Source organism: Globicephala melas, chromosome 8, assembly GCF_963455315.2.
Source record: "Globicephala melas chromosome 8, mGloMel1.2, whole genome shotgun sequence".
Lineage (NCBI taxonomy): Eukaryota > Metazoa > Chordata > Mammalia > Artiodactyla > Delphinidae > Globicephala > Globicephala melas.
In genome coordinates this window covers 5,495,346-5,509,805 of record NC_083321.1, presented here as the reverse complement: position 1 = coordinate 5,509,805, position 14,460 = coordinate 5,495,346, and the positions used below count along the sequence as shown (strand labels likewise).

The 14,460-nt window shown below is 53.3% G+C and overlaps 1 protein-coding gene and 1 long non-coding RNA gene across 2 annotated transcripts in view; both read left to right on the top strand.

Annotated features, from left to right (window-relative positions):
* Positions 1-1,666, top strand: part of KDM2A (lysine demethylase 2A) — a 102,944-nt gene extending 101,278 nt beyond the window's left edge. The window contains exons 20-21 of the mRNA XM_030833400.3: positions 398-613; positions 1,046-1,666. Of these exons, the coding sequence (XP_030689260.1) occupies positions 398-613; positions 1,046-1,227 (398 nt within the window). The 3' untranslated portion in view covers positions 1,228-1,666. The remainder of the gene's footprint in view (positions 1-397; positions 614-1,045) is intronic.
* A 135-nt stretch (positions 1,667-1,801) lies between these two features.
* On the top strand, positions 1,802-4,195 carry LOC138842770 (uncharacterized). The gene is made up of 2 exons (XR_011377607.1): positions 1,802-3,387; positions 3,656-4,195. It is a non-coding gene; the product is annotated as an uncharacterized lncRNA (long non-coding RNA).
* The last annotated feature ends 10,265 nt before the right edge of the window (positions 4,196-14,460 follow it).

Sequence of the window (14,460 nt, the reverse complement as noted above, 5' to 3'; positions counted from 1 at the left end):
AAGGAGTAAGTCCATTTTGTGGGTTAGTGGAGCTTGGGGCTTAGAGAATAAGCCCGAGGAAGCTCAGGAAGGCTTCATGGTTGAGGTGGAACATTGAAAGCTGTTTCCATGATTGTCTAGAAAAGTGCGGGAGTGTGGCAAGGAGAGGAGCATTCCACACATACCCCTTTGCTGTGTAAGTGAGGCACAGTCCAGCAGCTGGGAAGAAAGAAAACGTGTCTGGTTTCCTAGAAACGGCCCCCACGCACTGCTCACTCCCTGAAGGGAAGCGTGTGGGCAGTTCTGCTTATTAACCCCTGCAGGGGGGCCTGGCCAGCAAGTAGCTGAAGCTGCCTGCAGCTTTGGAGCTGGACTAGAGTTGGGAATTTTGATCTAGGCCCTTCTCTTGCCTGTGCAGGTCAGGACAATCGCAGCAAGCTCCGGAACATGACTGACTTCCGGCTGGCGGGCCTTGACATCACAGATGCCACGCTTCGCCTCATCATCCGCCACATGCCCCTCCTGTCTCGACTCGACCTCAGTCACTGCAGCCACCTGACAGATCAGTCCTCCAATCTACTCACCGCTGTTGGGTCTTCCACTCGTTACTCCCTCACAGAGCTCAACATGGCAGGTATGGCGCTGTGATGTTTTGTGACAAACTGCCCCCTGCCTCCCAGAAGCCCAGCCCTCCTTGGAGCTTGACCGGTGGAACAGAAAGAACATGGTCTGTTGACTAAACCATGTTAATTTGTTTCCTGACATCTGGACAAGGACATGGAACTCTGTCCCTTTTGTAACTGATGGGAACTAAGGCCTCGAGCAGTTGTCAGGTGCCTAAGAGCACAGCCACCACCCAGCTGCAGTTTGGTGAGCCTTGCAGTGCAGGGAGTGCGGTGGCAGGGGGCCTTCAGAGGCCGCTGTGCTGATGGCGCTTCTGGTCTCTGAGCCAGGTAGTTATGGGAAAAAGGGGGCTTTTGTTTAGCATTTTGAAGGCAAGCTGGGAAATTGAGGCTCCTGTGGCTGTGTGTACATAGCATTGTCCTTGTGGTCACTTTCCCCACAGGTTGCAATAAATTGACAGACCAGACCCTGATCTACCTACGGCGCATCGCCAACGTCACCTTGATCGACCTTCGAGGATGCAAGCAGATCACCCGAAAAGCCTGCGAGCACTTCATCTCAGACTTGTCCATCAACAGTCTCTACTGCCTGTCTGACGAGAAGCTGATACAGAAGATCAGCTAAGACACACCCAGCCCAGACTGAACAGGAAACGGATCTTCCCCTGACTCCCCAGCCAGGAGAGCCTCTCTCCCCGACCCTGCACGGGCTCTGAGGCCAGCGTCACACTCCCTCTCTGCTCTCCTGTCCCTTGAGCCCTTCCCTTACAGCCGGGGCAGAGAGGGTGGTGGACACCAGGCTTACCTGCCTGCTTCTCTCCCTCCTAAGGAGAAGGGGGTAGCAAATTGATCTGAGGGGAAAGCACAGGCTGTGTGCTGTCACAGTGCCTGCTCGCTTGCTCACCCACTCGCTCACTCGCCTGCCAGGAGGCTGGGCTCTCAGTTTGGGGTGTCTGTGCAACCGTCATCTGCACTGGGCCCTGGGGTCCTCCTCCCCATCCATGGTCCCCAGCAGTGCCTGGTTCTGAGCAAACTCCCGGGGAAGAAAGTGGCCCTATCTCCGTGGCCAGGTTCTCCTTATGGTGTCCAGTGCGTGTCTCTCCTCCATCACACTCTCCCGGCTTATGCAGGAGGGGCCAGCAGCCCCAGGAATGCCAGCCCCATGCAGATCACACTGGTGCTGTTGAGGTGTCTGAAACCTCTTGTTGTGTCTGTGCTCTCCCTCCTCTCCTCTCCTTTAGCTTGATCCCGTCCGATGCTCGTGGTAGTTCACATAATGAGGTTCCCCCAGCCCAGACTTGCCTGCTAGTTTCTGTGAAGTCCTTGTTGCACTTATTGGGGTTGAGGCTCTTCAGAGGAGCTGGAACTGTCTACCCCAGGGACACCCCCATTTTATTGCTTTCCAGGCAGATTCTGGGACAGGCACCATCTCCCCATTCCCTCCTTCTTCAGCCTGCCCTGCCCTTTTCCACACTTACCTTATTCCCACCTGAATAGGGCTTTCCCAGGATGCGTGTCCTCAGAGGGAGCAGCCTATCTCCCCCAGCTGGGGGGGATCAGAGAACTAGGCCAAGTCCCCACCTGCCTCCCAGCAGGCTCCGGGCCTCAGGTGTCCCGTAGCCACCAGAGCCCAGGCCTGTGTCTAGCCCCAGTGGCTCACTGATCTGGCACCTTTGGAGGGGTGGGAGGTCCTGCTTAGAAGCCAGTCACCTGCCCTCTGCCTGCAGCCATGGAAGGGGGTGTGCATGTGCCTCTGTGTGTGTGGCTGAGTGTAGTAAGCGTGTGTGTGGAGGGAAGGAGGGGAGCGTGGTATCTCCCACTCCACCGCCCTGTGTCGAGCCCCATCAGCTGCCCCCTCTTACTTTGCATTGAACGGCCTGTCCAAAGATCCTCTCTCTAGGGCAGCAGAGAGCTTTTTGCACTTTAAAAAAAAAAAAAAAAAAATGGAAAGAAAGGTCGGAATTTCTTTTGGGTCAATATTTAAGTGTGTGAGGAGATGCTCAGTAGCAGCAGCCTGTGGCAAGAGCTTATAAATGATAGACGCGGATTTGCACTCTGCTCCCCATCTGTAAGGATAGCGAGATAGCACAACCTTGCCCCACCTTCTCGTCCTCCAGCCCATCCCTTCCTGGCCCCTTTCCTGCAGCCCAGTCTCAGGCTCTCCTCCTCCTGAAGCCCTTTGGGGGAGGGGAAGGAGCCCAGGCACCAGGGGTCTGAAGTGTGAGCCACCCCAAGGAGAGACGCCACATGCACCCTTGCCACTTCCAAAGCAATAGAGGCAGAGGGGCTCCCTCTTTGCCACCTAGCCCAGCTTTGACCCTGGCATTGACTGGCCTCCTAAGAGAAAACTGGGTCTTGGGAGGGGGTGGCATTGTGTCTGTTTCTTCCAATCTGCTGATTCTCTTGGCTGCACCTTAGAAGCAGCAGTCTGCTCCCGTGACCCTCTGCCCCTTCCATTGGTCTCCAGGCCCCAGCCAACTGGGGCTGAAACTTTGAGGAAATGCCAGTGACTTATTCCAGAGTGCCTCAGTTAGGGGAACTTCTCTGTAAAGAACCCTGGGTATTGAGCAAAAACCTTATTAATATTATTGTTAATGACCTATAATTGGAAGCTTCCTGCCTTTTTTTGGTTGCTCCTGTGGAAAATACTGAAAAGATTACTTTGTTTTGTTTTCTTGTCTTTTTATAAAAGGGGAGGTGGAGAGACCCCTTCAGAGCAGGGATTGTGCCGGGAGAGTGCCTCTGACTTTGGGACGTTTCATCTACAGAAATTTCCAAGCTGATGGTTTGTTTTGGGTTTTGGTTTCTATTTTTGTTTTTGGTTTGGAAAAACAAGCATTTTTACCGCGCACGTAAATTGGTCAGCAGAAAAGGGAGCTCAGGAGTGGCAGCAAACGGACCTGTGCCCTTGCTGGGTTTTCCTTTTCTCTGGGACTGTGAGGGGGAAAATGGTTTTTAGAGGTGAGGGTTGGTCCATGTGGAGGAAAGAAAGTCTGTCTTTGGGGACAGAGGAACCTGGGAGTTCCGCCAAATTTCCTGCAATCTGCTCTTAGACACGGCCTTGCCAGGAGAGCTTGCCTTCCTCAGACCGCGGGACCAGACACCCTGCCTCCATCTTTCCGAGCACCGGGGCGAAAGACCACAAGGAAAGGAAGAAAATTTATATATATATATAATATAAAATCACTTGGTGATTAAAAAATAACTGCTCCATAAATAAAACTCCTAAAGTCACTATGTTTAAAGGGTTTGGTTGTGTTTTTGTTTTCGGAGAAATATTGTAAATATATATTTTTTGTTGCTGATTTAGAGTCAATCTCCAATGTTGTGCTAAAAAATTAAATTAAATGTAAGCATTAAGGGGACAAGTCATGCTATCTCAGTTGACACATTGGGGTTATTTTGGGCCAGGGAAGGAGGGAAGCTAGTTGGACTTTTGTTTTCTAAACGTTCTCCACTATTGGTTTTAGAAAGAGCAAGGACATCTTTCCTCTGACATGTGGGAATGGGAGATATTTGTGTAATAAAATTTTTAAAAGACAAAAAAAGAAATAGCCTCCAATGGGAAATATTTTGATTTGGTTTTTTTTTTTTAATAAAAAGGTTTTAAAAACAACAACAACAACAACAACAAAACCTTTTCTGCCTTGGTGTGTGTGTGTGCGTCCATGTGAAAGAGGAAGAGTCAGAAGGTCCTGCAGGCTCTCGCCTCCCACTCCCCCCGCCCGCCCCCCACCCCAGGCCCGCAGTTCCTGCTTCATCCCTGAGTTAGCAGCAGAACTGCTATGTGCCTCTACTACTTGTCTTGCCTTCCTTTTTTGAATGTCAAAAAGCAGCACTTGCTTATGGAAACACCAAAACATTTTACTTCATGAAGGGGAACTTTTTAATAGATGTGAAAATTTAAGTATGAGGTTACTGGACCCCCACCCCTTCCTCACAAAGCAGTGCTTGGAGTGGCCCTGCAGAGTCCTCAAGGAGAGCTGGAAAGGACCCCTGTGATGCTCTCCTGAGAGCAGGCCTGGGGATTTCTAATCTTGCCATCCTCGACAGCCATTAGCCGAGGCCAACCTCCAACCACTACAGCTGTAGAACAGGCCTCAAGGACAATGCTGTTCGAGGTCACTGCACAAGGTGTGTGTCAGGCAGGCTCCATTCGGCATTTGTCCCACTGTCCGGCTGCTTATTGAGTACAGGCTTCCAGCCTTTAGACGAATGTCTGACGTGCTGCCCTCAGCCCTGACTGCACCATCTCAGGAGAGCTGAAATCCCATCCGGGAGGTCTTGAGGAGGCTCTCATCACTACCCTCAGGGCATCTGGGGATCCCTGCCCATCCTACTCACCAAGCTGTTAAGGACCATCTCCAATTCTGCTGCACATTCTGGAAAAGCACAGGGTCCTGGACGGTGAGCTGGTTCCCAGTCCACTTCCTGAGGTTGGATGTGGATGTGGCCATGTTCCATGTTGCAGGGGAAGGCAGAGTGTCAATTTTGCCACCTAAATATCACAAGAGCCCATCGTCCACCTCTCGATGACCTCACGCCTACCACCCTAGGTGAAGCCAGCATTGTCCAGAACCTTGACCCCAGCAGGAGCCCTGAGGCTTCCCAGCCTCTAGGCCAGCCCCCTGTCCTCCATGTTGGCAGCCAGAACATTTCTCTTAGATTTGACTACTTCTCTATTTAAAACCCATTAGTGTGTCTGTCTCAGGATGAAGTCCAAGCTTCCTCACTCACCACCTGCCCCTCCTACTCCCCTCCACCCTCACAGCTAACTTCAGTGCCACCATCTCTGGGCCTTTGCTGTTCCCTTTGTTGGTACACCTTCCGTAGTTTACATGTTACTTCCTCTGGGAAGCCATCTCCCACCCTGCTCAAGACTGGATCATATGCTGCCGTAGCACCCTACTGGTTTTTAGGACTCCTTTAAAATCAGTCTCCCCAGCTAGCTGGGAAGCTCCACCAGGACAGGGATCAGACTGTGTTGCTCACCATGTCATCCCCAGCAGCTGGCGCAGAGCTTGGCACATAATAGATGCCCAAGCAACAGGGTTGAGTGTTCCCAGTAGCTTGGATACCCAGAGGCCTGTGCCTCCCCAGTACAGCCAGTTTGTTGTCATGTTCTCCAAATTCACTACCTCATACATCTTTCCCCTCCTTTCTTGTGTTAATGCTGCCAGCTTTTTTTTTTTTTTTTGGCCTGTTTCCAATCTAACCTGTATTCAGCTATGAATCTTCCTAAAGCACACACAAAAATCTTCAGTCTTCATGTGTAACACTCCAGAGTCATGTGTAAACTCATCCTGCCACTGGCATCCGTAAAATGAGAAGCACCAGGTTGGTGGTAGGTGCTTATAAGAGGCCTCAAACTGGACACCTCTGTAGTCACCAGGCTTGCTGTGTTCAGGGTGTGTCACCCTCACAACTATGAAAATCTATCCTTCCTTCAAACACCTCTTCCTCCAGAAGCCCTTCCTGTTTCCCCACCAACCAGAAGGGATTAACCTGGACATACTGTACCTTTCACAGGCAACAACATAGTAAAAACAGCTGGCATCTTCTGAGCCTTACTATGTGTTGACCACTGTTCTAAGCACCTACATGAAGTAACTCCGAATCCTCGCAGCAACTCTACTTTTTTTTTTTAAGGATGGTTGATTTACAATGTTGTGTTAGTTTCTGGTGTACAGCAAAGTGATTCAGTTATACATGTATATATACATATTCTTTTTCATATTGTTTTCCATTATGGTTTATTACAAGATATTGAATATAGTTCCCCATACTATACAGTAGGACGTGTTTGTTTTATATATAGTAGTTTCTATCTGCTAACCAAGCTCTTAATTTATCCCTCCCCCACCTCCTTTCCCCTTTGGTAACCATTAGTTTGTTTTCTATGTGAGTCTGTTTCTGTTTCATAAATAAGTTCATGTCATATTTGATTAATTAATTAATTAAGGCTGTGCTGTGTGGCTTGTGGGGTCTTAGTTCACTGACCAGGGATTGAGCCCAGGGCCATGGCAATGAAAGCACCGAGTCAACCACTGGACCACCAGGGAAGTCCCTTGTGTTATATTTTAGATTCCACATATAAGTGATATCATATAGTATTTGTCTTTCTCTTTCTGACTTAATTCACTTAGTATGATAATCTCTAGGTCCATCCATGTTGCTGCAAGTGGCATTATTTCCTTCTTTCTTATAGCTGAGTAGTATTCCATTGCGTATGTATGTACCACATCTTCTTTACCCATTCATCTGTCGATGGACATTTAGGTTGCTTCCATGTCTTGGCTACTGTAAATACATAGCAAGTCTATTATTATCTTCATTTTACAGATGAGAAACTGAGTTATAGACATTTGCCTAAAGTGTCTTTGCTAGTAAAACCTGGAGACTGACTGCAGAGTTGGTCCTATCTGCCCTGCTCCCTAGCCTCTGTGTACAAGCAATGGCATTTCATGCCCATACCCCAGCCAGGGGAGGGGGTGGTAGGCAGGTGCCTTCATTCTATAAAGCCAAGGCTCAGAGAGGTAAAGTGAAGGGTCAGTGGCAGGGCTGGGACATACGTGAATTCTGGGCCTGGGACTCTGGAGCTTGAGCCTTTACCCCAGCTCCCTCGTGCCTGCTGAGCAACCAGGCTGGGTGTTTGTCCACATCCCCTCCCATGGCACTTTTTTTTTTTTTTTTAATAATTTATTTATTTTTGTCTGTGTTGGGTCTTCGTTGCTGCGCACGGGCCCTCTCCAGCTGCGGTGAGTAGGGGCTACTCTTTGTTGAGGTGCACGTGCTTCTCATTGCGATGGCTTCTCTTGTTGCGGAGCACGGGCTATAGGCGCACAGGCTTCAGTAACTGTGGCACGTGGGTTCAGTAGTTGTGGCTCACAGGCTCTATAGAGCACAGGCTCAGTAGTTGTGGCGCACGGGCTTAGTTGCTCCGTGGCATGTGGGGTCTTCCTGGACCAGGGCTTGAACCCGTGTCCCCTGCATTGGCAGGCGGATTCTTAACCACTGCGCTACCAGGGAAGCCCTCCCATGGCACTTTGAACTTCTTAAGGGTGGGGCTAGACTTAGCTAGCTCTGCTTACCCCCTTCATCTGCCCTGGGAGTCGAGGGATAAGGAAATTTACTGAGCATAATGAAAAGTGGATTTATAGGAGAGGGAAGCAGGACCAATTTCATGGGTGGGTGACCCACGCAGTCACACGGGGCCCTGCCCTCAGATGGGCCCCACACTTAGTTTAATGCACTGTTGTCATCATCTTGAAATTTTTGAGCAAGAGGACGTGCATTTTATTTGCAGTGGACCCCACAAATGATGTAGCTAGACCTGGGAAGAGGGCCAACACCAGCTCCCCCCACCCTCGCAGGCCACCTCTGTGCTAAGTGCCATTTGGGTGGCCAGCAGCAGAGCAGGCCTGGCACTTGCGGGCTGGGGAGACTCGCCCTACCACCACCTTTCCAGGTGCCAGGCCGGAAAGGAAACCTCAGCGCTGACACCCATGTACGGGCAGGAAACAGTGAGAGCAGACACCCAACGTCAGGGAGGACCTGTTTTTGCCCTCAGCCTGGCACTTCTGCCTCCCCACCCGCCCCACTCCAGAGAGCTACAAGGGGGGCAGGAAGTCCAGCTGCTATGCCCCCAGACTGTGCCATGACAGTGCTAGGATGGCAAGACAGAGGGAGAGAAGCAGAAAGAGACACAGACCCAGAGAGAAACACCCTGAAAGACCCAGAAAAGGAAAGGCAGAGAAAGAGGTAGAGAAAGGAGGAGGGGAGAAGAGAAATGGGAGAAAAGAGACCATGGAGGACGCTGAGAGAGAGGCACAAGTGAGGCCCAAGGTACTCGGGACAGTGGCCACTCGACAAGCCATCTCCCTCGGCTCAACACTGCACACACATCTCCGTTTATCCTCAAAACAATCCAGTGAGGCCAGGAGGGAGGCGCCCCGGGTACAGATGAGAAAGGCAGTGCTCAGATAGGTTCAGTAACTTGCCTAAGGCACCCAGAGAGGCAGCAGGAAGTGGCACTAGCATTTGACCCCAGGTCTTTTCCGAACACATCCTCCCTCCCCCTGACACGGCAAGTACCAGTCGCCACAGTGGGGCCGGTGGGGGCTAGAGACCCCGACTGGGTCACTCACTGGCGGGCTGAGAGGGTCAAGGCACAGACACCTACGGTGGGAAGGCAGAACGACCTAGCGCCAGGCTGAGCCTCGGACGTCGAGGCGCATGCGCGCTGGGAACGGCCCCGGAAGGGGGCCGGGTGCTGGGGCGGGGCTGGGGCGGGGCCTGATTCAGGGGCGGGGCCGGACTCAGGGGCGGGGCCACGCCGCGCGGAAGCTCCAAGGCGGAAAAGGAGACTGGGGCCAGGGGCAGCCGTGGGTCTCGTGACCTTACGGAGGGTTCCGAGGAGAGCCGCTGCTCCAGGGAAGTGGGTCAGGCGGAGCCAGCGGTCTGGAAGCCTGGCCCAGAGTTGTGGGCCATCAAAGGTCCTTGGACTGTGCGGGAGGGAGCAAAGAGCCTGTCTCCTGGAGATGTAGGAACCTGCTGGATAACCAGGCTCTTTCCTCCCTCAGGGCCTGTGCACTTGCTGTTCCACATGCTTGGAAAGCTCTTTTCCCTGCCCCTAGCAAAGCTGCTTCTCTCCTAGCCTAGCTCTGGCAAAAGTGCCAATCCGCAGAGGTTTCCCCGACTTCACCTGAGGAGGCTGCTGGCTCTTACAATAACATGTCACTTGCCTCATAAGGATGTTTTGAGCATTAAGTGAGATCATCTGGGTTCTAGGAACAGTGCCCTGCACGTGAGGAGAACCCAGTAAGTGTCAGTGTTTATTATTATGTATGGTTTGCCCATAGATTCACTGTCTCTCTCTATGTTGGATCCCCAAGGCCAAGCACCAGTGCCTGGCATGTAGTAGGAGCTCAACAAATATTGTTGGATAAGTGGATGAGTAAATGAGGTGAAGTCCCAGCAGCCTAGCTAGAGCCTGGCACTGTCTGGGCCCCGGGACATCAAAGAGGTGGCTGTCCACTATAGGCAGGAGTTTCTCCTGGTTAATCTGCACACCCCTGGTGAGGTGTACAGATTGGGAAGCCCTCAAGCTCATCCTCCTGGATCTTCAAACCCCAGGATGCAGACCAAGAGGTGAAGCCCCAGCAGGAGGAAACTTGCACCCCTGGGCCTTGGCACATGCCAGTCCTCACCCCCAAACTCACTCATGCTCACGTGCATACAATGTCAAGTTCAAGACCTTCCCCAACTCTTCCCCTGACTCTCTTCTCCTGAGCTCCCCATCTCCTCACATTATAGCTCTTGCCAGGTTAATTAGAGGCATTCATTTAGGGGTCTTCTTCCTCACCAGACTGGGCCACCACTGAATCCTCTTTCTCCTTGTGGCCCTAACTTTGTGCCCAGTGCCATGGTAAGGGTTGAAGAGTGCACCAGTGACCACAACAAATGGGGGCACCCGGGGAGAGCCCCCTGAACAAGAACTTTTTTTTTTTTTCACTAAAAATGAACAGGAAGTTTGCAGCCCTCGGGATGCAGGGTGAGCAGGAGTCTTTCTTGCCGGAAAGGAGGGAAAGGAAGGTCATTCCAGGCAAGGGGAATTATAAAGTCAACACCCAGAGGTGGAAATGAACTTGGCTTGTTGTAGTGACAGAAGGAAGACCAGAGAGACTGGAGAATAAAGGGCACAGGGTTGGGCGAGTGGGCTGAGTTAGACAGATGGGCAGGGGCCAGACTGCAGGTCTCACAGGCCACAGAGAGGGGTGGGTTTTCCCCTAAGTGCAGGGGTGGTCATTGGAGACGGGGTTAGATTTAGGCCTGTAAAAATTCTGGCTAGGGACTCCCTGGTGGTCCAGTGGTTAAGACTCCACACTCCCACTTCAGGGGGCCTGGGTTTGATCCCTGGTCAGGGAACTAGTTCCCGCATGTTGCAACTAAAGGTCCCCGCGTGCCGCAGCTAAGACCCGCCACAGCTAAGGCCCATCGCAGCCAAAATAAATAAATAAATAGGGACTTCCCTGGTGGCGCAGTGGTTAAGAATCCGCCTGCCAATGCAGGAGACATGGGTTTGAGCCCTGGTCCGGGAAAATCCCACATGCCACAGCGCAACTACTGAGCCTGTGCTCTAGAGCCTGCAAGCCACAACTCCTGAGCCCGCACTTCTAGAGCCTGTGCTCTGCAACAAGAGAAGCCACCGCAATGAGAAGCCGGCGCACCACAACGAAGAGGAGCCCCCACTCACCACAACTAGAGAAGGCGTGCGCGCAGCAACGAAGACCCAGTGCAGCCAAAAATAAATAAATAAGTAAATTTATTTATTTAATAATAAATAAATAAATAACAAAAAAACTCTGGCTAGAGGAGAGGCAGGGAGGAGGCTGGTGCAGGCATCAGTGCCAGGCAGCCCCAGGTGATGGGACTCAGATCGGGTTTAGCAGGGCACAGTGGAAGGATTTGGGGTGATACACCAGGTAGTCGACAGGACAGGCTGGATGAGAGCATGTGTATGTGGGGGCGGGGGGGGGCCGGCAGAGGCAAGTGAGGGAAGAGAGGAATGGAGGTTTTTTCGGAGGAGGAAGGAGCCACTACTGAGATGGGGAGGCGGGAGAGGAGCAGGTGGGACCGGGCCGGGTGCGGAGCCAGAACTCAGTGTGGGACGCGTTAAATTTGCAACACCTACTAGTCATCTGGGCAAGATGCCAGGTAATGATGTATCTGCAGTCCTGCCAGCTAGGCAGAGACGGGGTTCCACTCCTCATTCACTCCTAGCATTCCAGCCAGAGGCTGACACGGTCTAGGCACCAAAGTTGGTTGAAAACGACTGAAGCCAGCCTGAAAAGGCAGGTTGACAATCGACCTTCCCTCAACCACCAGAGGGCAGCACTACCCAAAAAAAGCCCCAGCCCAGGGCTTCCAAGAGCTGCTTTCCAGGGTCCCAGGAATCAGTGAGGGGTGCCCTGGAGACTCTCTCTCTCTCCCTCCCTCCCTCCGTCCCTCCGTCCCTCCATCCCGCCCCCCTCCTTCAACCCCAGCTTCAGGCCTGCCTGGGTTGTGGGTTGGGCAGTGGCTGGGAAGGGCCTTCTGGGCTTTCAGGTGGTGTCGGGGAGGTAGGGCCACCTCCGGGAGCAGGATGGCTGGCTTTTCAGAATTCACGGGGACTCTGGTCTGATGAGTTCTTTAGACAGGATTTTTAAATAGGAGTGGTTCCAGAAACCCCAGGTGGCTGTAGTTAGAGTCCAGAAGAGTTGGGGAGAGGCGGGAGGAGAGGAAGTTAGAGGCCTTCTGGTGCATCCTCCTGTGCCTCTGGCCGTCTTCTACCCCAAACTCCATGTGCCACCTTGGGCTGTGGAGCTCATTCACTCAGTCACTCATTCATTCATCAAACATTGACTCTACTTTTCTGTGCCAGGTCCCACGGTGGGCAGTGGGAGGAGGTATGAACCCCTTTTTTTTGTTTTTTTTTGCAGTACGCGGGCCTCTCACTGTTGTGGCCTCTCCCGTTGCGGAGCACAGGCTCCGGACCCGCAGGCTCATCGGTCATGGCTCACGGGCCCAGCCACTCCGCGGCATGTGGGATCTTCCCGGACCAGGGCACGAACCCGTGTCCCCTGCATCGGAAGGCGGACTCTCAACCACTGCACCACCAAGGAAGCCCTGAACACTTTTTTTTATACGTTAGCATTTCTAACATCAGGATGCATTTTCCAATGGATGCAAACATTTAATAAAGCTTCACACACACACACATCCCATCCCTCTGTCAAAAACTTGAAATGATGCATCTTGCAACTGACGATGCTCTCAAATCAAGGAAGTAGGCAGTTAGTGCAGAACTGGAGATGGACAGAATTGGAGACAGGGGATTGGGGAAGGCTACCTGGAGGAGGTGGGGCTTAATGGATGAGCAAGAATTAGCCAGGGAAGAGGGCACACAGAGTGCTTCCAGACACAGGGCAGAAGAACAAAGGCACAGAGGTAAAAACTGATGGGTAGGCTGGTGGGGGGACCCCAGGCATAGGGGATGGTGGCAACACAGGCCTGAGAGGGGAGCAGGACCCACTCATCCAAGACCTTGACTTGCAGGTTAAGGAACTTGCTCACCTGATCTACTTTGGGCAGAGTGGGCCCTCCTCTGATTTCCCACTCTCAGCAGCCCCAGAGGTCCGGGAGCACTGCTTCTCAGTGCTAAGCAGGCAGTAACCCTATCAGATCTAGACTGGGGAGAGGCATCTCTGGTCAGGGCCTGCATCAGGGCAGCAGCTGTGGGGATCCTCAGAAGCAGACAGGTTTAAGAAGATTCTTATCTGGAGGCCACATAAGAGGGTGTGGTGACAGATTAGGGAAGGGGGAGATGGAGAGCCAAGGATGATGCCTGGAGTTCTGGCTTGAGTATCTGAGTGGATGGTGGTGTCGCCCACTGACGAGGGGACCTCATTGTCTTGATGTGCTCTGGTTCCAGGCTCTGCCGAGGCTGATCTCAGAAGGTAGGCTGAGAAGTGCAAAGAGCGGGGGCGGGGCGTGGGGATCCTATGCTTTGCAAAAGTGTTCTGATTACTGGCCCACCAACTGGCATGAGGCTTTGGCTCCATGTGCCCAGGACTGGGAGGGGATCTTGTCACCTTGGAAAGCAGAGAGAGGCTCTCGAGGGCGTGTTGAGTAAGGGGTGCCGCTTTGAGACACATGGAACCCCCCCACCGTGGGCTGTCAGCAGAGTAAGTTGCCCTTGCCAGGCAGTACAGTGACCCGGGTGCCCTCCCAGGCTGAGAGAGGTTTGATCCCACTTTGTGGAATCATGATGATTCTTGTCTGGGGCGGGGAGTGGTGTTGGTGCAGGATCCTTGGTCCTGAGTGGGAGCCCTGGGGGCCTGGATTGGGTCTGGGGCAGGAGGAATGGGGATTGGGCCTGGGGTAAGTCTGGAGTCTGACTGCAGTTGTCAGGTCCCAGGTCCATGGCGGCCTGTTAAGGGTTCTAGGTCCAGTCTGGGTCCCGGTTGGATGTCCTGGTCCTGGGTCCGTGTCCAGAGTTTTTGGTGTTGGGTCTAGAACCCTGGTCTGGGATTGATGGTCCAAGCCCAGGTCTGGGCCCTGCCCCTAAGTCCAGGGTTTGGAGTCATGATAGTGGTCTGAGTCTGGGGGTGGAATCAAGGTTGGGGTCAGTAACCAAGATGGGATCAAGGTGGTGGTCTGTGGTTGGGATCAGTGAGGTCATGGTCCAAAATCTGGATCTGGGGTCCTGTTGCAGGTCGGGGGTCAGTGTCAGGATCTGGGTTTGAAGGGGGTTGGGCCCAGGGTGGTGATCTGAGGTCATGGTCAGAGTCTGAGGTGGTGGTCCAAGGTCTAGGTCTGGGGTCCTGTTTGGAGTCTGGGGTCAGGAATGTTATCCGGGTCTGGCGTCAGGTTTCCGACTCTGTCCAAGGTCAGGGGTCAGGGATTATAGCTACAGTCGGAGATCCAAGTCCCTGGGATCACGTTCTGCAATGGCAGTCTGGGGTCACAGCCATGGTCTGTCTTGGAGCCTGGGATCCGAGTTGTGATCTGAGCTGTGGTCAAGGTCTGGGTCTAGCGTCTTCTTCTGGCCAGGGTCCCTGTCGTGTTCCAAGTCTGAGGTCAGAGTCATGGCTGGGGGTCGGGGTCAGAGAGCGGAGGACCTGGTTGGGGGCTGAGGCGGGGTCTTGGTGCCGCGGGGGTCAGGCTCGGTCCAGCCCGCGCGGCCTCCAGGGGGCGCCGCCGCCCGCCCGCCCGCCCGCCCGGCCCCTCGCGGGCTCGCTGGCGCTGTGCGCGGCAGGCGGGGTCGGAGGCGGCGGCGGCTCCGGGGCGCGGGCGGCGGCGGTGGCGGCGGCGGCGG